Genomic DNA, 23,064 nt, shown 5'->3' with positions numbered 1-23,064 from the left:
TATTTTAGATACTATGTTATGTTGTTACAGTTCTTTTGTTATGACACATCTATTATAACTTTTTGGGATTTATGACGTACGGTTTTATGATATATTATAAATCGTAGATAACCTTAGAATTATTTAAACAAAAAAATTTGGGTCATTTTTTTAGGATGTTACATCACCTCAATCACAAGAAGGCTAACTAGTCCTCATCTACTTCCTTTCCTTAGAGCAACACTCTCAAATACCACCTATCTAACATATAGGCACAATTCATTAAAATGACCAAAATACCCCTCGAATGTTCCATTACTAAATTTTATTACTTCATACTATTCCTCATTCAATAATATGAATGTAGGCGAAAACCGCATGTAAATCCGAGTCCGTGTGCAAAAGTTATGAATAAAACAAGAAAATCTCCGAATTAGGGATTTACACGGGCCATGTAAATAAAAGCATGCATTTACATGGGCCGTGTTTTCATGTCCGGACACACCCAAAACTCGATTTTTCTCAAAATAACACTATACTTTGCATAGTTTTTGAAGGCCCGTTTCCAAATCACTTTGTACCATTTGTATAGGTTCTCACACATATTTTGGAGGTGTTTTATCATCTTAAAACACTCCACTTAATCTATTAAGAGTTCATTGAAACCTTAAGATCAAGATGATCCTCAAGTGTTTAAAAGAAGGGTAAACTAGTCCACTTTTCACTTGAACATTCCAAAGCTCACAAGATTTGTTCCCAATTTATTAAACACTCAAATAAATGTTGTCAAGCACATAAAACCTTCATTAATCTCATTGCAAGTACATAAACTAACCATGGAATCCTCAATTATATTCCATGTTTCCCAAATTGCCCTTTAGGCTAAAACAATCATTAGAACCACTTACAGCTCAAGAGATCCTTCATGTTTATGTTTCAATATCATTTTTAGAGTGTTAATTTATGTTTATGAATGCCATTCACTTCAAATATATATAAATCATCATGTAGTTATCCTTACATTTCCCAAAATGCCCCTTATGACCATAAATTCCATGGGTTAATCGAATATCCAATCTACTGTCACAACTAGAAATTTTGTGTCTTGTAATCACTACACTCAAGTAAAATGTAGAATCAAAAACTTAAGAGCATGTATGATGCTTACTCTATGACAACAAAACTTCAATCCAATACACCATACAAGTACTACAAATAGTCAACAAGCAATTGGAAACCCTAGAAGTTCTTGTTAGGTCCATTTGGGCTAGGACTTCCTTATTGGACTCAATGGACCAATAAGCTTCCAATTTGACTATCATGGGATTAGAACCTTTAAATGGGCTCTAATTGGATCCACATTCATTTATTTCAACATTTTGGGCCATATTGGCCTAGAATGAAATAAATTAAATATTATGAACCATAATTAACCTAAACTAGCCCAACAAAGTATAAAAATCACACTTATATTTTATAGGACCAACAATCATTCAACTTAACTCCTATATGGGCTTAGGGGCAATAAAGCCCAAAAATCTCTTCTCCCCTCTCCAATCTCGGCCCAAGCCCAAAGAAAAGGAAGAGTTGACCTTTGTTGCCACCTCACAATTATTCAAGGGTCTTCCATGCATCTTGTCCCATATATCCATGCATACATCACTTGAAGATCTCTCTTCTTCTCCCTCTCTCTCATTCTCGGCCGAACACACACACATACACTCACAAAAATTCATTTCATCCTCTCTAAGTTTTGAAGAACGTCTCCTCCCTCCTTCTTCTAAATTTTCGAGATTTAAGGTCATTCCAAGGAGATTTTTCACAAGGACTACCATCCAAGGTAAGTTTATACTTAAATCTATGATCTAGGTTCCTTGATTTATCAAACCTCTCATCTTAACTCATAAAAATTTATGGTCTAACTCCCTAGAACCATCTAAGTCCGAAAATCTCCTCAAGAAGTTGCTAGGGCCGAAAACAACATCAAACTTCTTCCATTCTCCTCCAAAACCGAAACCACACCCAAAGGTGAGCTTCATACCCCCTATTTTTCGGTTTTTATAAGTTTTGTGGGGGGGGGGGGAGGAATACAAGCAAATGTGTAGATCTATGAGTATATGTATGCTTTGTATGATTTTTATGTTTGTTTACATGTTCTTATGTGATTATGGTGTTGAAACTAGTCAAAAAGTCCTCAAAATCGAGATTTGCATTAGGATGTATGAAACAAGTGTTAAACATATTATAACACACAAATCATTTCTAGAAAAATAACCAAGTTAGTTAATATGAACTCATTGGGCTAAAAATCCCATTTTTGGACTCAAAATGTTGAAAATATAAGGTTAAAGGGCCGAAAATGACAAAATACAAATTCTGATGGATGAAATGAGTCAAGGTATTTTTCTGGAAATATTCTCTTTGAAGGATTAAATGTGAAATTTTTAAGCATAATGGGCCAAAAATGAATTTTTCGGCCCAATAAAGCCCAATACGCGAGATTTTCAAATTAGAGGGGCTGAAACTGTGATTTTCTGTAAAACAGGGGACTACTAATGCTCCAAGTCCATTTCAAGGGTTAAAAATGCTTTTCATATTTAAAAGGGACCAAAAATGCAAAATTTTTCTATTTTGGGCCAAAAGTGTAAAAACTGCGAACATAAGGGTTTCAGCCGAGAAAAATTTCATTTAGTGGACTAAAACTGTTTTTCAAATAACTTTGAGCTGAAAAATAACTTTTCTACAAGTTTTGATACTAAAGTGTCAAGAAAAATGGTTTGAGGACTAAAATAGAAATTTATTTTATACAAAGGGTTAAATGTGTAAATTATCCAAAAGAAAGGGGTTGCAGTAATGAAACATCCTAATGTTTTAAACAATAAATCCGTCATGATGAAATACTAGCACCTCGACTATCGGCAAATTATAATACACCTTCAACACCAAAAATCGTTATCAAACGAATTGATTCGGTCTCGAATCAATAATGAATCCGAAATTACTAACACGACGAAACTTCAATACACACGCGGAAATTTCGGGAAGTCAATACACTTGTGAGAATACACCAGACGTCGATACACCGTCTTTGGGCCCAAAAGTTTCAAATCGTGTTTGTTGGGCCTAGCTAGCCCAATGACATGATCTTTAGGCCCGAAGGAAACTCGCTTACATGTAGTTGGGTCTTATATGACCTAATTTCGTGTAAAAGGACTTTTACAGGCTTTGTGCTGTTGGACCCCAAGGGCCCTCTGGTGCTGCTAGTAAAGTCGAGAATTCACCAAATGCGAGTCGGGCTAAGGGCCCTTCGCATTCACGATAGCCTTGAATGACTTACGGAAAATATCGGGGCTTCGCACCCTCTTTTCCTCCTCGGTTGTGGGGCTACATGAAGTCCGGGTGTTTGGATTAAGTGAATAGTGCGAGTGACGCCTAAGGGATCATTTGTATGGTTGTAAACTAGTCATTTTCATTAATGTGTGTTTATAACAATTCACAATCCATAATTAATCCAATGTCACCGGGACTCAACGAATACACCTGTCGTAACAAAATAACAAGACATAAATCATTTGATGCAAAGTATTAGGAAAACATCGGGTTTTCCTAGGGTTTTCAATTAATACACCTACGAGTTACATACCGAGTTTTACAAACCGTACTTTTACATTTATAGAAACAAACAAGCATACTTACGGATCTTCACACTTTTTATACTAAGTTCTTTTCAGAAAATATCGGATTTTCTGGGGATTTTCAAAGCAATACAAACCACTATATATATTTCAAACATTACTTATGAACTCACCAACATTTCATATGTTGACGTTTTTCAAAATACTTGTATTCTCAGGTAACAGGTAAATCTAAAAGGAAAAATGTACTCAGTAACGTCTTGCTGTTGTCTTAATTAGTACCGAACAATTTACTTTTGAGCATGTAATATTATGGATCAATGTACTGAATGTAAACGCTACCAGTTGTAATATTCCAATGCTTGGTATTGTATGATGTTATGTTTCATGTATATTCATTGTGATGGTATTCAATTGAGTCACAATAGCCCTCGGACGTTTCCGCCGTCTGGTTCGGGGGTGTGACATCTACACTCAGTATTTTGCATCTAAATCTTTCTAATAGCATCCATTCATGGTTATGAACTTCATTTGCTCAATAATTATACCTAAGTGCATAAAATCCATTGATGTCATCACATCTTTCCCAAAATCACCTAAAATTCATGTTTATGCAACATTTTACCATCATGGATGTGTTTGAGTATTCTAATTGGATTCATTGTCATCAAACATCATCTAGGTCATTGAATCCATTCCAATTTAACATATAAACATGAAATGCCCAATTTAGATTTCTAGGGTTCATGAAGATTTTTACCCAAGTCATCAAATCTATTAATATAGTGATTGGATTGAGATTAGAATCACTAAAACTACTCAAGGGAGGTTAGAAACCAAAACCCTAACCCTTAGAAGAAGCTAAATTCGACATTGGTGTATTCTCCAAGTATTGAACTCAAAATTTAGGAGTAATAGAGAAGAGATTAAACCTCATTAGCCTTTGATTGTTTCCCTTCTTGTTTGAATGCTTCTAAACTTGCTTAATTCAAACCCAAGGAGCTCTTTAGATCAAAATCGCCATTAGGGAGGTCTTCCCTTGCAAAATAAGATCTGAAGAAGAAGAATGAAGGAGGATTGCATCCTATTTCCTAATATTTTCACAATTGACCCCTCTAGTTTACATTATTTGGCCAAACCCCACTAAACCACAATATTTGTGACTTTAAATTAAGTTTTTGACATAAAAAGTCCTTCTCCATCCATTTTATAACCTTTTTAGTCATTTCCATTAATTGAGTCAACCCTTTGGTCAACTCATTTTGCCAACTTGACAATTTTGGTTCCTTTAACCTTTAAAATGTTATTATTTCCCACTTTTGACTTTCTAAACTTCATATCAATTAATGATATGGTTAACCCAATATTATTTAACTTTATAAGTCATATTTCATTTATTTACTTTATTAATCGAAGAACATTGTCTTAAAATTTTAGGATGTTACAAGTAATTAGCCCCTAAAATCTTGGTTAAGATCTTTGATGTCTGCAAAACAAAGATGTTGGGTAAAGAATGAGTGTTCGCCGGATCGTTCCAAACATATTTTGGGCACGAGGAAGGAGAGGAAAAAATCCATTCTAAGACGAAACTCAATAAAAATACACTAATGTTATATATATATATATATATATATATATATATATATATATATATATATATATATATATATATATATATATATATATATATATATATATATATATATATATATATATATATCCTTTAACCTTTTAGATACAAAATTACAAATAATATATTCAAATCAACATTTTTTTTTCAACCCCAAATAACATTTCGTTCATAGTGATTAATTATATAGTTCAATACATATCGATTGAAAACAAATTAGTCAAACCATCGACGGAGTCAAGTAAATTTTGTATTAAACATCAACTTTAGAGTAATTTCATCATTCCAAATAAGAAGTTTCGTCTACATCTTCTTAGATGTTTTCCTTTTGGTAGATGCCTTCATCAAATTTTGTTGATTGATATTCATAATCATGGACCTTACAAAGAATGCCTTCACATGCTTTTGTCAACTTATACATTGAACATACTAACAATAATATAACTACGATAAACAAAAAAAGATGCATGTATTATGTTTATCCATTTCAACTCATGGACAAGTTGACTTTAAACAAAATTCGTAAGTTTAGAATAACCTCAAAAGTGATCACATCACTTAAAAACTTGCATGCTTACCACACATTTCTAATCTTTTAATCTAATAAACCAGTTCTTTTGAATTTTTATCTTTCAGGCAATTAACCATTGATTAATTGTATAGTTCAATACATATTGATTGAGGGCAAACAGGCAACAAACTGCGCCGCTAGCCCTTTCTGGATAACAAAACCAATTCTTTTGAAAACTACATTTGTGGATCTAGGAGATATGACATTGAATGCATGACCCGTTGGACTCTATTGAGGAGCTCCACCGCCTCTGGTGCGAGAAAACCAAATGTATCGAATGCAAAAGGAACAAACACATGTTGATTTGCTATACATGTATTCTCGTTCTTTACCACTTTGCACGCAACGACTTTTAAAGCGGCATGTCCAACTGTGAAACCTCCGCTCCCCAAACCAACGAGATGAGAGACCCCAGTAAGATCCACACACACATGCTTCCCTCCTATCCATCCAAAGACCAAAATGTAAGCCGGTCTAAGTGTGAACATTCCATCATGCGGGTCCGTCAAAAAGTTCACTGGCGCTTCTTTCTTCACAGAAATACCAGCACGCCGACAAGCATCATAAACATGAGTGTTCTTTTGAATCATGACAAAAGCATGTTGCAATTGAAAAAAAAATCATTCTTATTAACAAAAAAAGGAAGTTTTAATGTTATAAATCACTTATTATTTTTAGTAATTGAAAAACAAAGAAAAAAGTAGTCACTTCTTACATGTTACAAAGACATCCTTTCCTATTTTCTTATAGAGTGACTTTACGAATTGATATGAAATGAAACAACTACCATAAATTTGTACACTTACTATCCTAGCAGGATGTTAATGAAATTTGAAATTATTTAGAAAACCCAGCCACATAACAATGATATATTGCGATAAGAATGGTATATATGAATGTAAAAAGAGGAAATAAGAAAAATTAAATGGCCAGAAACATTATATAATCTAAATGATTAAACTTTATCCATAAATTAAACCGTAGATAATCTATTAATTCAAAATGGTGACTAAGAAAAAAACCAAATAGAAATTTGAGGGAGAATTTTAAGAACAAAAACAATTGATTTATATTTGAGGGAGAATTTATATTTGCAAATTCTTATTGATTTCTCTATTTTCGCACCATTCCCACATTCTTTCTTATTTTTGACTTGCAATGATTTCTTCGTTCACGAAATAGTTAAACACCTATCTAATCTAACGAATTTTGCGCATGAAAAAAAAAAAAACATTTTTATATTGCTTTTATGGTCTCTTTCAATCCTACAAAATCTCCACTAATTCGACACTAAAGGGAGATCAGCATTCCATTTTGGTGCAACTTTAATCATCCGGCAAGGAATGTGATGGCTCGCAAACATCGTTGTCGAACCCAAGCTACCTTCAGTCAAATGTATGTATTGCTTTCTGTACTCTGTTATCTTTAAATTTATCATGTCCCAACAATCTGTTTCAGTTCTTTTGTGGATGACTGTTCTACCTGAACAAGTTAACGTGTGGTAGGTTTACATGCGTGTATTAAGTGTTTGATAAAATGCCAGAATGAAGCCTTCTTTCAGGAGAACTCCAAGTTAACTTGTTAACCTGGTGGGTCTTACGGGTTAAGTTTACCCGTTTTCTAGAAACTTCACTTCCCCCAACTTATGTTAGAAATGTATATACATTGATAAATCATTCAAGTCTTTATGTAGTTCAATTGTTTCTACAATACTGAAAGTATAGTCAAAGTCTTCTCGGAGTCAACTATGTGAATTTTCATTTCAGTATTCCCTTTTTCCTAAAATGGTCCCCTCTCTTTCTTCCTACAGCCACAACTTTAGGAGAAAAAAAGAAATTTTGACTGGTTACACAAAGACTATTCCCCTTGTCACTACCCCAAAACAAATAACTTCAGAATCATCATGTCGAAGAATTTCTTGAAGTGGAGCTTTCGGTTTTAGTTTGTTCATTTTATTTGTGAATTGGTCTTCAAAGCTAGCGTTCTGTGTTTCAAGTTTTTGGCATTTTATATTTCTTGATTTTGTTCAATAACTGATGATGAAACTAGGCTTTTAACTAGCCAGAAATGGATAAAATCCTCCCTGTGATCCTCTATTTGTTTATTTTGGGGTTCCATAAAAGGGTTTATGGGAATGCTGAAGGTATGTTCTTTTTTTCATGATTCTTGATTGTTTCCTTGATTCATGATGTTTTATACTCATAAGTTAAATCCTCATTAATTTGATGTTTCAAAGAAGAGACCATAATCAAAATTCATATATGTAAAACAGTTGATGCATTGAATAGCCTAAAATCAAAGTTATATGATCCGAAGAATGTTTTGCAAAGTTGGGATTCGGCCCTTCCCACCCCATGTACTTGGTTTCATGTCACATGCGACCCTAGGAATAAAGTTACTCGAGTGTAAGCTCATCAAACCTCTTTAATAAAAATTTGATATTTTATTCTTTTATTCCATTTTCTACTCTTACAAATAAATCTCTGTTTTGGTGTTTGCCACACACACACACACAGTGATCTTGGAAACGCGGACTTGTCAGGTGAACTGGTTTCGGAGCTTGGTCAACTTACAAATTTACAGTACTTGTAGGTCAATAGTGTATATTCATTTTCCTTAATTATTAATCATTTTATTTATGATTTTAAACTTACTAATTAATATATGGTCTGGTGATATTAGGGAGCTTTATAGTAATAACATCACTGGAAAAATTCCTGATGAACTTGGGAAGTTAAGACAGTTAGTGAGTTTGGATCTTTATCTTAACCAGTTAGAAGGTGGCATTCCCAACACATTGAGCAACCTTCAGAAACTTCGTTATCTGTATGTATGGTTTTACATCATTTAGATTCCTTTTTTTTTTTTTTTATGAAATTAAAAAAGCTTGATCCATTTTACTTCATCTTTTGTTAGTTTGAATGTCTCAAGAATCAAAGTGTTGTTTCTGTGTTTTTGTGCAAGGATAGTCGTCTGAATAACAACAGTTTGATGGGAACTATTCCAAATTCGTTAACAACTATAGACAAACTAGAAATTCTGTAAGTATATATATATATATATATATATATATATATATATATATATATATATACATATCATTCAATTATGATTTATAGTTATTGAAACAAAGCTAAAATTGTTTGGTTTTTTATTATGTGTCACAGTGATCTATCCAACAACTTTTTGAATGGAAGTGTCCCTTACAATGGCTCATTTTCGCGATTCACAAACATTAGGTCTAAATAATGTTACTTACATGATTCTTGAAATTATGCCATGAATTCAAGATATAATGATATATCATGATTTTGCAAACTTCTGTTCTTTCAGTTTTTTCAATAATCCCAACTTGACATTTGCGAATGATACAACACCGAATGTGACACTGACACCTCCTTCAGGTATTTTCGTTCATTATCATTGTTTTAAAAAAAGTTCAAAAACTTAAATAAATTTATTTTACTTTATATGATCTTTGATAGCACTAATGTGATGACATCTTGGTCTGGTTCTTTTTCCAAGTAAAATGACTATATTACCCCTGTTTCATTACATTCCTTGTAATTGTATTTTATGTAAATTTCAGTCCGCAAAGACAACACATTTGCAATTGCCGGAGGAGTTGCTGTCGGAGCTGCTATCTTTATTGCAGTTCCGTTGATTGCACTTGCTTGGTGGCGGGGTAGACACCCACAAGATCATTTCTCTGATGTAGCAGGTGACTAAATTTAATAGATTTAATTATCACCTTATTTAGGTTCCTAACAAATTTCAAAAAAAAAAAAAATAATAATAATTCAGTCTTCTTGTAAAATAAAATATCAAAATCTGAACTAATGTGCACAACATTGCAAACTATAGGGACCAAAAGTATAAGCACTCATTTCTTGTAACTTAAAAACTACGCGGACCAAAAGTGTAATTTTGGAAAATTAAAACTACAGGGACCAGTATTGTAACTTATTCAAACTAAAAATGTCAGGGACCAAATATGTAATTCCACATAATTAAAACTATCGGGTCCAAAAGTATCTTTTTATTATTTCCTTCTTGCAGATTAAAAACTACACGGACCAAAAGTGTAATTTCAGAAAATTAATACTACAGGAACTAGAAATGTAATTCGTGCAAACTAAAAACTTGAAGGACCAAATATGTAGTTCTGAGAAATTAAACTATAGGGAGCAAAAGGCCAAAAGTATCTTTTCCTTATTTTCTTCTTGCAAATTAAAAAGTACATGGACCAAAAGTGTAATTCCGGAAAATTAAAACTACAAAGACCAAAAATGTAATTCCACAAAAATAAAACTGTAGGGACCAAAAGTATATTTTTCTTATTTCCTTCTTGCAAATTAAAAAGTACACGGACCAAAAGTGTAATTTCAGAAAATGAAAACTATAAGGACCAAAAATGTAATTCCGAGAAATTAAAACTGTAGGGACCAAAAGTATCTTTTTCTTATTTCCTCCTTGCAAATTAAAAATTACAAGGACCAAAAGTGTAATTCCGGATAATTAAAACTACAAGGACCAGAAAGGAATTTCCAGCAAACTAAAATCCACATGGACCAAATTTTTTGTTTTTTGTTTTTTTTATCAATTCATAACATCTAATTAGACATATGTTAACTGTCACCAAAAATGTAATTCGGAAAAAGTTAAACATACAGGGACCAAAAGTGTCATTTAATTATTTCCAGCAATATAAAAGGTATATAGAATGAATGTCTGGTTTGATTTTTTATAGCTGGAGAGGATCCGGAAGTTCATCAGTTAGGGCAACTGAAGAGGTTTTCTCTACGTGAGCTACAAGTGGCAACGGATGATTTTAGCGACAAAAACATTCTCGGAAGAGGTGCATTTGGTAAAGTTTATAAAGGAAGGTTAGTTGATGGGTCTTTGGTGGCTGTGAAAAGACTGCTAGATCGTGTTCAAGGTGGCGAGTTGCAGTTTCAGACGGAGGTTGAGTTAATAAGTATGGCAGTTCACCGGAATCTATTAAGGCTTCAAGGTTTTTGCATGACACCAACCGAACGTTTGCTTGTTTATCCATTCATGGTCAATGGAAGCGTTGCATCATGTCTAAAAGGTAAGAAATTAAGAAGATCCACTTTGACTTTTTAAGTCAAATACATGACTTTTTAGCTAATTGACAAATTACTGTAGATCGACCCGATACAAAACCCGCACTCGATTGGCCAACAAGGAAACGGATCGCACTCGGGTCCGCACGTGGCCTCGCGTATTTACACGATCACTGCGACCCAAAAATCATTCACCGTGATGTAAAAGCTGCAAACATTCTATTAGATGAGGAATTTGAAGCAATAGTTGGAGACTTTGGGTTAGCAAAACTCATGGACTACAAAGACACTCATGTCACAACTGGTGTTCGTGGTACAATCGGACACATAGCCCCGGAGTATATATCCACGGGCAGATCTTCGGAAAAAACGGATGTTTTTGGATATGGTGTGATGCTTTTAGAGCTTATCACCGGGCAACGGGCGTATGATCTTGCACGACTTGCTAATGATGATGAGGTGATGTTGCTTGATTGGGTGAAAGGGCTTTTGGAAGATAGGAAGTTGGAGGTGCTTGTGGATCCGGATTTAGGAGGTAATTTGTTGAATGGAGTTGAGGAGGTGATACGGGTAGCGCTATTGTGCACACGGGCGACACCGTGGGAGAGACCGAAGATGTTTGAAGTTGTTAAGATGCTTGAAGGTGATGGGTTGGCGGAGAGGTGGGAGGAGTGGAAGAAAGAGGCGATTCCAAAGAAAGAGGATAGTCAGATACAACAGATTCGGGTTGAGTTTAATTCGGGTTTTAACCCTAGTAATGATCACTTGTCTGGTCCTAGATAATCGACCGTTTGTCCCTTTTTTTGTTGTAAATCTTAGGAGTCTTGAGTTTATGTAGTAGGACTATGTCTAGGTTTTTGGTAGATTGTTGTATTGGGGGATTTTCAAAATATAGACAAAAACGCTTGGTCATTTTGTGTATAAGAAAAAGTTTATTTTGTTGTATAAAAAAATTTGGCTGGGTTATTATTATTATTATTATTATTTTTTTATCTTTTTAGATCTTGTACATACGAAAAAGCAGAATTTCTTTTTACTAGTTAACTAAAAGTTCTACGTTTGTATATATTGTCCATATTTCTTCCTTATTTAAGGAATTGTGTTTGTCCGTTGTATGTATATGTTCATGTTATCAATAAAAAGGGTGCGGGGATTTATCCTCTCTAGTTTATGTTATCAATAAATGGTACATCGTACTCCATATAAGTAATGTGTTCAAATCTTAAGAGAAAAGACCACTGCTCCCAACTTTAGATCATGTGTTGGATAATCAGCCTCATGAGGCTTCAATTGTCTTGAGGCATAAGCGATTGCTCGACCTCAGTGCATGATAACGACTCCAAAACCTATGATTGATGCATCACAATAAACCACCATATCATTCACACCTTCAGGAAGGGTTAATATTGGTGCTTCACATAACTTCTTTCTTAGTATCTCGAATGCTGACTGTTGCTCCGGATCCCAACTAAAAGCAACACCCTTATTCGTCAAACAAGTCATTGGTATTGCAACCTTTGAGAATTCTTGGATAAATATATTGAATTAGGTGTCTAAGCTCATAACTATAATTAGTAGAAATTTGAATTGATAGTAGCACAGTACTTTTGGATTGCCCTCAAACCTAACAATTAAATAGGATAACTTTTAGAGAGAGAGAGAAAGAGAGAGAGAGAGAGAGAGAGAGAGAGAGAGAGATTGATTAAATGATTTATTAATTTAATATATGGTTAATAAATTAATTAGAAATCAAAAGAAATAATTTGTTAATGTATTATGGGAATAATATATTAATTGGAAATAGTATTATTTAATTAATAATTAATCAGAAATTGATTTGAATTAATTGGATTAATTAAAAGTAGGAGGACTAAAGGTGACAAAGTTCAATAGTTGAGCATTAAACAATTGTAGAACCTCCCATAGAGGGGACGAATTCTAGAAGCCTTCTAGGATTTCCTTAGGCTCTAAGGGTGCCTTGGATGCGTTATGGAGGAAGTAAAGGGATTAGGGTTATCTTGGAGATACCTGCCTTATCCAACACCTCCGTATCACCTATATAACCCCCCTTTGGGGTTGAATTTCATCCATGCTTACATTCCTAAGAGGAATTCCGAATTTTGCAATCTCTCTTCTCAAGCTCCTTGTTTGCTAAGGTTTGGGTGTGAACCATTAGAGGCACGACACTTGTGGTGCTAGCTGCCAAAGGTTTTTCAAGTAAGGATTCAAGATTGTTTGCAATAACAATCTTTAAGGTTAGTTTTCTTATCTTATGAATTAGTTTGTTCATATGAAATATTTGTAGATTAGCCACTCTTAGTATATAGTTGTATGTGAAAGACATATATCAAACTAGGTTACATGCGCCCTAATTATTTGAATTGTTTGAATAAATTTCCGCTTAGTGTGCATTGTAGATGTAAACCTAAAAATCCATCAGTGGTATCAAAGCCTAGGGTATTTTTTCATGTATTCTCACATTGGTGAACCGATCAAAGAAACATGTTTTGGATTTGTCGCAGCTCACGTTGTGAGCTTGCATGCTCACATCGTGAGCCCAGGCCAGATCCGAAAAATTGGGTTCTAATCTGCCTTAACAGCTTTTATGTGATAACTCATTGCCATATTTTATCCCCAAATCTGATTTTGGTGTATCTAGCATGATAAATTAAAAGCGTAGAAGTTAGGAGATTCGCATTTGACTTGATTAATTGTTTTGTGATTAATATGATTGATTTTTAAGTGTTTAAATAATTAACTTAAATATTAATGGAACTTAATAATTAATGTCAAATAATTTATAGAGTATTATAAACATGGTATTTTGAAAAGTTTAAAATACATCGTTACATATCTTATTAGTAATTTAATTAAGTAATTAACTAAAAGTATTTAATAAATCCATAAAAGGTTTAAATTTTACCTGTATTTTTGGGATGTTGCAATGCCAAAAGTCAACGACTAATGTTGACTTTAGTCTACCTCCACGTCGTGGCCTTCCTTGGCCACATCGTGGTCCTCATACGATCAACCAGACGAGAATTTCCTAGTCACCACACCGTGACGACCTATAGCCACGCCGTGGGTGTTAAGATTCCCAACAACTTAATGGATTAAGCTGTTTCCTTTGATTCCAAGAGCTCCAAAGCTCAGATCTGGTCCACTCTATGGTCTAAATGGATAAAGTTTCCAACTTTATCTATTAAGACACCCAAAGAGATCAAGATCTCAAACCATAGGTCCAAATAAAGACATAATCCATAATGCCTTAACCATTAAGCCCTAAATATGAAAAATTCCTTAACCCAACCACTCTAGAAGGGTTTATAATACCAGATCTATGATAAATGTGGAAGCTTTATAGACATGTATGTCCAATACATGTCTAGAACCCATTTTAGGTCAAAATGAGCTCTAAAGACCAAAACTCAAGAAAATGACAAGAACATCTACCAAAGGCTAGATCTACAACATATGAAGCTCTTGGGACTCAGGAGAGTCATAAATTTGCCAACGATATGAGTTCCTTCCTTCCAAACTTGCTCAAACATGAAGAATATGAGACAATATTCAAGATCTAACCACTTTAAGCTATAAAGCAAGGAACTTGGAAACTTACAAAGGTCTAGAGATACCCAAAATAGATCTTTAGTTAAGCAAAGAAGCCCCACAATCCTTTCTAATGCCTCTTCTTTCTTCACAAGCAACCAAAGTCACCAAAATAGACTCACAACTCACAATGAGGAATTAGGGTTTGGGTTTCTGAAACTTGAGGGTGATGGAGGCTGATAAGGAACCCTAAAAATGAATTAGAGGGGTTTAAATACGAAGGAACCCCTAAAAACGTCATGGGCTTGGGCTAGAACAACTGCCACACCATGGAAACCTTTGGTCACACTGTGCCAATCCAATAACACATGTGATCCATTAAACAATTGTCATGTCGTGGCCCTCCTTAGCCATGTCGTGGAACATGATTTCCTCTAAAACGTCATATTTGGTCCCTGACAAAAGTAACCTTAACCAATCTAGAACACGAATGTTACATCAAAATTATGCACAATCAATAGAAAACTAAGGCTCTGATACCACTGATGGGTTTTCTAGGTTATACAAAAAATTCATGTGGTAGAAAAACACTTAAACCCTTAAGTTCACATACAACCTAGAAATGATCTATGTTTTCTCTATTGATAGTAATAAACTAAAAATATCAAGAAACCCTACTTTAATCAAAATTACAAGAAGGAATAGAGTAATATACCTTTTGATTAATGTAACAATTAATCAATAAAATCTTCCTTTAAGTTCCTGGAAAGCAAGCACCAAAAGTTTGGATGCCTCAAATGGCTTGTACCCAAAACCCTAGAAACTAGAAGACTTGAGGAGAGGGGAGGCTTAGAGAACTTTTCCTCTCTTGGAGGCTTAGGAAGAGTGGACGAAAACTAGAGACCCTAGGATCCTGTTTTTAGATGATAAGGAAGCCTTGGATAACCTTAATTTGAATATAATAATAATAATATCATGAATTAGGTAATTATCCAACTCCTTAATTATCCAATAAGTTTAATCTAGAAACCCTAAAACACATAGCCAAAACTGGCCATGCTAAGAGGGTTCTAGACACCCTACTTTGCTCAACTATTGAACAATTACAACTTAGTCCATGAACTTCCATTTAATTATAATTAACTCGAAACTAATTCCAATTAATTTTTGATTAATTCTAAATTAATTATAACTATTTCTAATTAATATATTAATCGTATAATATATTAATAAATAATTTATTATTAATTTATTAATCATATAATCTACCCTAATAAATAAGAATGATTTTGCCACATCTCCTTCTCTCATTCAATTTGCCACATGTCATTTTGTCATAATTTAAAGATATATTTATTTTCCACTTGTCATTTATTTCATTTTCCATTTATAATATATTATTAAATTATTAATTAGTTTACATAAATTAAACCTATCATAATGATATTAATTTCAAATTTTAAATTTAAATTTCAATTTCAATTTCAAATAAATTTACAGTTTAAACCTTTATGTTTAACATTTTGTTATAATTAACCTATTTAGTATACGGGTCTGATAACTAAACAATAATTTTAATTAATTTATTTTTTGCATGTTTTTTTCTCATAATTTTTATTTATTTCAAATTTCAAATTCAAATAAACTTCTCATTTAATCATTTTTATTTAACATTTTGTTTTAATCAACCCGTATAATATACGGGTTTCATAACTAGTAAATTAACAAAACAACCTATTTTTCCCAAAAGTCATTCTATTTGGTTACAAGTTATTAGGGCAACTCAAAAAAGACATTACTTCTATTTCAAGAATATACCAATTTAGTTATTGGATTAGACACCTTAATCCATGACAGATCTTAGTGTGCTTAATTAATTCCTTGACATCTTTGCTACTCGTATTTCCATTGGCATGTTTATTTTGCAATAGAAATATGCCACTGAGATCCTTAAGCATGTTAATATGCTTCATTGCAATCCCTACTCGTACTCAATCCAAGTGCATTTAAAAGCTTGACTCTACCTGTCCATGAGAAATCCCTTGTATTGGCTAGTAGAAAATAATGATTCCATGTACTTACTCATCAAGATTAACCCACATTGACCCCCATAATCTTGATGTCGATCCATTGCTCAAAGCAGTGCCAATTCTTCCTCTTGGATCAAGTTTTCTTCTTTATTGTTGTCTTTCCATTTAGAACATGCATAAGCAAAATGTATGAAATCTACACAATCATAATATCTAAACCCGGTTTTGTCAATTCGAACCATGCCACTCCCACGTCATCTTTCTCATCTACTGAATCTTATTCTTCTACCTCTTCCTCGTCCCTATTGCTTATCTTCATGCTCACTACTCTTGGAAACCATTAATAAAACTCGCCCTTGCTCTTCCTCCTTTTCATCGTGGCTTTTGAGACGTTCCTCAATCTCCCTACAGCTTCTTCAAACAACATGTTTTCAATTTCTGAATATTGCTCAATAGATTCAACAATTGGTATATACTTCTTTGGTACCGAATTTAAAAATCCCTTAAAACGATATCCATTTCAAGGTTTGAGTCGAGACTTTCAAACTTGGCCACTATACCACTTATCTTTCCTGAAAACCATGGTTGTAGAACTCGCTATTCGGTATATATAAAATGCGTTCATATTATATGTAAAACTAATATATGATCATGTATGTATAGAAGTATAGTATCCTGGGTAGTTGTTTAATATATAACACTTTGTAATAGTCGGTTTGTATCCAGTCGTTTGTAAACAAGTTATCAATGTAAAATATTATTTTTGAATATGTATGTAGCATGTTTTGGAGTGATAATAATGTTTTCAGAAATATGAAAGTTGGGGTCTTTCAGTTCGGGTCTTGCTGTCGTCCTTCGACTCTTGTTGTCTCTTGCCTCGATTTTATGCTTTCTATCTTGCTTGCTCAGGTCTTGCTTCTTTTCTTTTTATCTCGATCAAAAGTGATAGATTGTTGCTTCCTTTTTTTCTGCCGATCACGACTTGATTAGCCTCTATACTTGCTTTCTATCGATCACAAACTTGCTGCTTTCTTTCACATTTGATCAACCAATGTTGTTTCTATTAATCATATTAGGATCAACACTTCTTCTACTCACCCAATTGTTGGAATAGTCGCCTTGGTAATTTGCAAAATGAAAAATTAATGTTAAACAAGAGGAATAAATGTAATGTTGTTGGAACAATTCTCCTTAATTTCTCAATGTCTGAGTACACTTTAAATATAAAATAGCAGCTAAACTTTCTCTTAAAAAAGGACTACTTACCAACTATTTATTCGAGTCTTTCAAACATTGCAAATTACCCATTAATTAATTAAACATATTTAGAAAATAAAAGATTCCAAATACTTATATGGTGTTGTCCTCATTTCATGAGTTCAAAGGTTCAAGTCCTCAACATAAAATTAAAGAATAGTTTAGAAGTAGATTATAATTTTCGTTAAAGAAAATCAAGATTAACCCAAAACTATTTGATACCCCTTTGCGGAACCTGTTTGTAGATTTCATTATAGAAACAAAATAGATACATGGTTTTCAGACGACATTCATCAAGGTGATGACGATGCTAGAATTATCATATTTGGCAAGCTACAATGGTGGTAGTGTAGAGTGATGCAAGTCTTGTAGTAGAATAGGAAAGGGTTGGGTGAGGTTTTTGTTTTACTTTTAATTAAATAAATTGTTGAAAATAAAAAAGGAAAATGAAAACAATAAGGGTAATATACTAATATTGTTCTAATATTAGTATATTAGACAAATAAATATTGAAAAACCCATCAATTTATAATTTTCTTAAAAGATAAAAGTGAAACATATTGAAAACCGATCAATATATATTTTTTTTAAAAAATAGAAGTATTATTTTTAATATTTTCTCCTAAAAATGGTTCTCTTGAAAAGTCGTCCATTTCGGTAAAAATAAATAATAAAATAAATAAATTGGCATTAAGAAACCGAACCACAGGAATTAGAGATGTAAACGAACCAAACGAACACGAACGAGACTTGTTCATATTCGTTCGTTTAAGTTAGTCGAACAAATGAACGAACACGAACGGATAAACAAACGAGTTTTCTTGTTCATGTTCGTTTGTTTAACAAATTGCATTGTTCATGTTCGTTCGTTTATGTTCATGAACATGCTAAACGAACATAAATGAACAAAGATAAACAAACATAATTCGAGCATATATAAACATTAATGAAAATATAATATAGTAATATTATCAGATACAATAAAGCATATATGAACATAAAAGGACACTACAAGAAACCGGACCTATAGGGACGACAAATGTCGTCTCTATAGGTTCTAAAAGTCGTCCCTATAGATGTCCAAGACGACATATCGTCCCCATAGCTCTTGTCACCATAGCCCCGTCACAATAGATCTTTTTTTCCGTCGCTATAAATACTGTCGCAGTAGATAGCCTTTAGAGACGACATGTTGTCCTTTTTTGGTTTGTCGCTATACGATGCTAGTCTCCATAGATAAATCTATAGAGACGACATGTCGTCTCTATAGGTGCGTCTATAAAGACAACAAGTCATCTACATAGATAAAGCTATAAAGACAACATGTCGTCCCCATAGATGGAGATATTTAGTTAATACGTTTCATCCTAAGCAATAAGTTTCGCAATTGCACCTACTAAAAATACCTGTTCACAGACCAAATTAAAAAGGGCAATTTGAAACAATAGTTGTCATGCCCTTTGATTCACGAAGCTTATTTTGGGTATGAGAATGCAAGATTGTAGGGCCTCTTTCAAGCTTCCTCTCATCATCCACCAAATCCAATCCCACCACCTTTATAAGATTATTAAAACATTACATACAAATTTTTATGAAATAAATCAAATTCAAATTATGTAATGTGTACAATTTAATTGGTACCTGTTTCAAGAAAACATGCAACTGGGGATGTGAATCTTGATCGATTAAAACATTATCCAAAATTGTCTGAAATGATGTCACAATTCCCATTTCTTTGTATATGTTGTAAAGCCGGGGTAGCTGAACAACACAAGTATGCATATAAATTATAATGTTAGTTGATATTAAAGTATAAACATTTGGTGTCTTTTAAAGTATTGTAGTAAGAGATCACCTGAATCAACCAGACAACATTCTCACTGTATAATTCATTGTTTACAATCCATCTAGCTAAATTGTCCCATTCACTTTGCTTTCTTCCATATATAGATATTCTGTATTCAGCCATCCGTCAAAAGGAAAAAGCTTTAAGTGTAAGTGTAAGTGTTATGCATGAATCAAAACAGATAAAAGGAATAAATAAATAACATGGATTTCAAAACTCACTTGTCCCATTCACTTTGCTTTCTTCCATATATAGATATTTACTCGCTTCAAGATCTACAAACACTTGGCTTGTTACCTCAGCAAGGAAACGACCTGAAAAAGTACTGAAACTTACCTTGAATAAGATTGTCCTGTTTCAAGAAAATCTCCCGAAGCCTACTTTGACCACATGGGTTGTATTTCATATTGAATTTATCAAAACGATGAAATGTGCTCTTGTCTGCATGCACATCTAATTGATCAACATTCAGGTCATATCTGCATTTAAGACTTATGATCATAAAAAAACATTCACACAAGAAGATATAATTGTTCTATAGATAGTAAAGTTACTCGGTTAAATCCAAGCTCTCAAAAACCTCTTTTAAGGTCAGATATGTCCCATCACAAAATATTACAACCTGAAACAGGAAAAAATAAACTTTGATTCATGCAAAAGAGAAACACATTTTTAAATGATCAAGAAATAGATATGAAGCATTACCTCATCTGGTTTCCTTCTGAACTTGGACTTAATGAACCTCAACAGATGCTCTTGATTCATGCTATCTTACAATCTTTATCTGCATAAACATGAACCACGCCATCTTCCATTTGAAAATAATGCTGCAAGCATTTGAATATCAAGTCAAGATTTAAGAAAATAAGCATCAAGAACAAACTTGTGTCAGAAACTTCAAACCTACATCATATTTTGTCTCAGGGGTATACTCAAAAGGATTTGGATTACGCTTTGGAGAACTAGGATCAGATATAACTTGTTTCTCCCATGGAGCAATGCTTTCTTCGAACACATAGCTCTTTCGCATCTCAAGACACACTTGTAATGCTCTATAAACCTCTGCTTCATCAGAAGATGGTGTCTCTGCAATAAGAGGAGTTGGAAAGAAATAAGATTATTCAATTTTCAAATACTTGTGTGTGTATGTGTTTTCCTGCATATATGAAATTACAAACAAAAAGAAAGAGAGAAGATTACCAAATGGGCTGATTCTCAGCCTTACAAAGGTCTTGTGCTCTGGTTCTTTCCTAAGAATATCAGCAGCTACATGATCTGGTTGAACACCATGCAGGTCTCCAGATACACTATGCTCTCCATTTGCATTATTATGTTCTGGTAGGCTCCGATGACCCTATTTGGTAGATGCCAAACAGATGTTAAAAAGTGTGTGTTTCAAGATGGAATATCAGGTATCAGTTACAAACACACACGAAGATCTAATAATGTATCAAAAGCTTACAGCATTTCCATTAGTATGAAGGTATGTTGTATCTAGATCTGCATTGTCAGTCATATCATCATCTTCTTCAAACGAATAGGAAGTAGACAAAGAGAGTAAAAGGGAAGGAATAAGTACCGATTGGAGAGGATACGTGATGATTTGAGCAATGATACCTCCGCCAGCTCCGACAAGGCCATTCACGATGGTGTTCGACATTCCTCTCCGTCAATGATTTCTGTGAGAGCTATGAAACCATAGAAAATCACAATTCCAGTTTCAAACACATAATTGCTAACATAAACCCCAATTCTAGTTTGTAACCGATAATTACTAACCTAGGTCGCCAGAGTGGGGCTTGTAATTGTTAGAATTCGTAACCGGGGGTGAAAAGGAAGCCGGTAGTTGGAATCGTCGGTGTTGAAGCTGATCGTCGGTGGTCTTCGGCAACTAGCATGAGGATTGGTGGAGAGAGGAAGAAGATTTGCCGGTGGTGGGAGGTGAGGAAGTCGTCACAGGAGAATATTTGACCGATCGATAAAGAGAGACCGATGATTGATGTGCGTGAATGAAACGAAGGGGATGTTCCAATTTTAGCCGTAGAGAGCTATGAGGACGACAAGTAGTCCCTATAGCTATCCCCAAAACGACCTTCCCCCATTATTTCCGTCAAAGGATTTAAAAAATATGTTATTTTTTACTTTTTGTTATTTATTGGAGTGATATGTCGTCCCCATATCAACTCTATGGCAACAACATGTCGTCCCTATAGGGCGACTATTGCGACTGACATATGTCGTCCCTATAGATATCGTCTCTATAGGTGCTTATTCTTGTAGTGGGAACTTATATGAACAAACAAAAACAAACGTAAACGAACAACATAAATGAACATTCACGAACATAATTGAACAACTGGGATCATTCTTTATGTTCGTTCGTTTAAGAGTATGTGGTATGAGCAACGAGAAGTGCAATTTTTGCTGATGTGACACCTCATAACCTAGTCATAACAAGATGAATACCATCACCCCTTCTTGTTGTATCTAGTTGTGTGGCTTCTTGTTGTGGTCATGACTAGATGCAACATGATTTTCTATTGGTTGTCCAAATTCTCTCTCTCTATCTCTCTCCTCTTAACATGGTGTTATAACACCATGAACACCACCCCCTCTTCTTATTGCTTCTTGTCATAACACCACTTCTAGTTGCCCATACCATATGCTCTAACTAAACGAACGAGAATTTGTGTTCATGTTCGTTCATTTATTAAATAAACAAACATAAACGAACTTCCCGCCGAACGGTTCACGAATAGTTCGTTGAAGACATTGTTTGGAAAGGCGTCTTTTCCGGAAAGATTGTCCATTACTATAAAATTTGTGCTACAACTGTAAATCATATCTAGCGGGGAATTTTGATGGCTCTTGCTAATCATTGGGCATAAACTCCAAACTTGCTTGCGATCGCTAGCAAATCTCGTTTCTATACAATTATACGAACTCAGGCTAGGTTCAATTGTAGGTGTATTGCTTTCGTTACTCTCTTATCTTTATCCGTATCATGTCGACCCAACGATCAATTTCATTTTTTTAGCAAGTCTTTGTTTGATACGTTCACATGCGAATTAAGTGTTTGATAAAAATGCATGAGTGAACTCTTGTTTAGGGAGAAATTTAAGTAACCTGTTGTTGGATTTCACGTGCAGTATGGAGATAATTTCTTATGAACTCGAGTATCACCTTCTTTAAGGGTATTGTAATTTAGGTTGGGGGCGTTCAACCGATGGTAGAAACCTCAGTCCCCATAATTAATGCATACCGATAAATCATTGAATCTATCTGCCGTTAACATTTTTTTCTTGAAATATCTTGCTTGTATTATTTTAAAGTATAGTCAGTGGCTTTAAAGTCCTCTCGTGGAGTCAAATTGTCAATGCTCCCTTTTTCCCAGAAAATGAATGGAGTAAATCGCCTCACCCCATTTCCTACTATATCCCTCTCTTTGTCCCTACAACCAGTTGTCTTTTTAGGAGAAAA

General features: G+C 33.9%; 1 protein-coding gene and 1 pseudogene across 2 annotated transcripts; one reads left to right on the top strand and one right to left on the bottom strand.

The window, feature by feature from the left end:
* Positions 1-7,078: 7,078 nt before the first annotated feature.
* Positions 7,079-11,874, top strand: LOC111899012 (BRASSINOSTEROID INSENSITIVE 1-associated receptor kinase 1). Of its 2 annotated transcripts, none has more exons than XM_042898321.2 (10): positions 7,079-7,210; positions 8,088-8,220; positions 8,332-8,407; positions 8,498-8,641; positions 8,785-8,856; positions 8,983-9,054; positions 9,149-9,219; positions 9,405-9,536; positions 10,566-10,907; positions 10,985-11,874. In XM_042898321.2, exons 2-10 carry the CDS (start codon positions 8,121-8,123, stop codon positions 11,683-11,685), a joined length of 1,710 nt encoding a protein of 569 aa, XP_042754255.1. In that variant the 5' UTR covers positions 7,079-7,210; positions 8,088-8,120; the 3' UTR covers positions 11,686-11,874. The 2 variants fall into 2 exon arrangements, with proteins under 2 accessions (XP_042754255.1, XP_023750656.1); XM_023894888.3 differs by lacking the exon at positions 7,079-7,210 and adding an exon at positions 7,270-7,958 and having other exon boundaries at positions 8,332-8,403.
* Positions 11,875-19,160: 7,286 nt separating this feature from the next.
* On the bottom strand, positions 19,161-21,244 carry LOC111899055 (AMP deaminase-like; annotated as a pseudogene).
* Between the last annotated feature and the right edge of the window lie 1,820 nt (positions 21,245-23,064).

The sequence above is a fragment of the Lactuca sativa genome, chromosome 9 (genome assembly GCF_002870075.4).
Source record: "Lactuca sativa cultivar Salinas chromosome 9, Lsat_Salinas_v11, whole genome shotgun sequence".
In the NCBI taxonomy this organism is placed as follows: Eukaryota; Viridiplantae; Streptophyta; class Magnoliopsida; order Asterales; family Asteraceae; genus Lactuca; species Lactuca sativa.
This window is presented reverse-complemented; position numbering and strand designations above follow the sequence as displayed.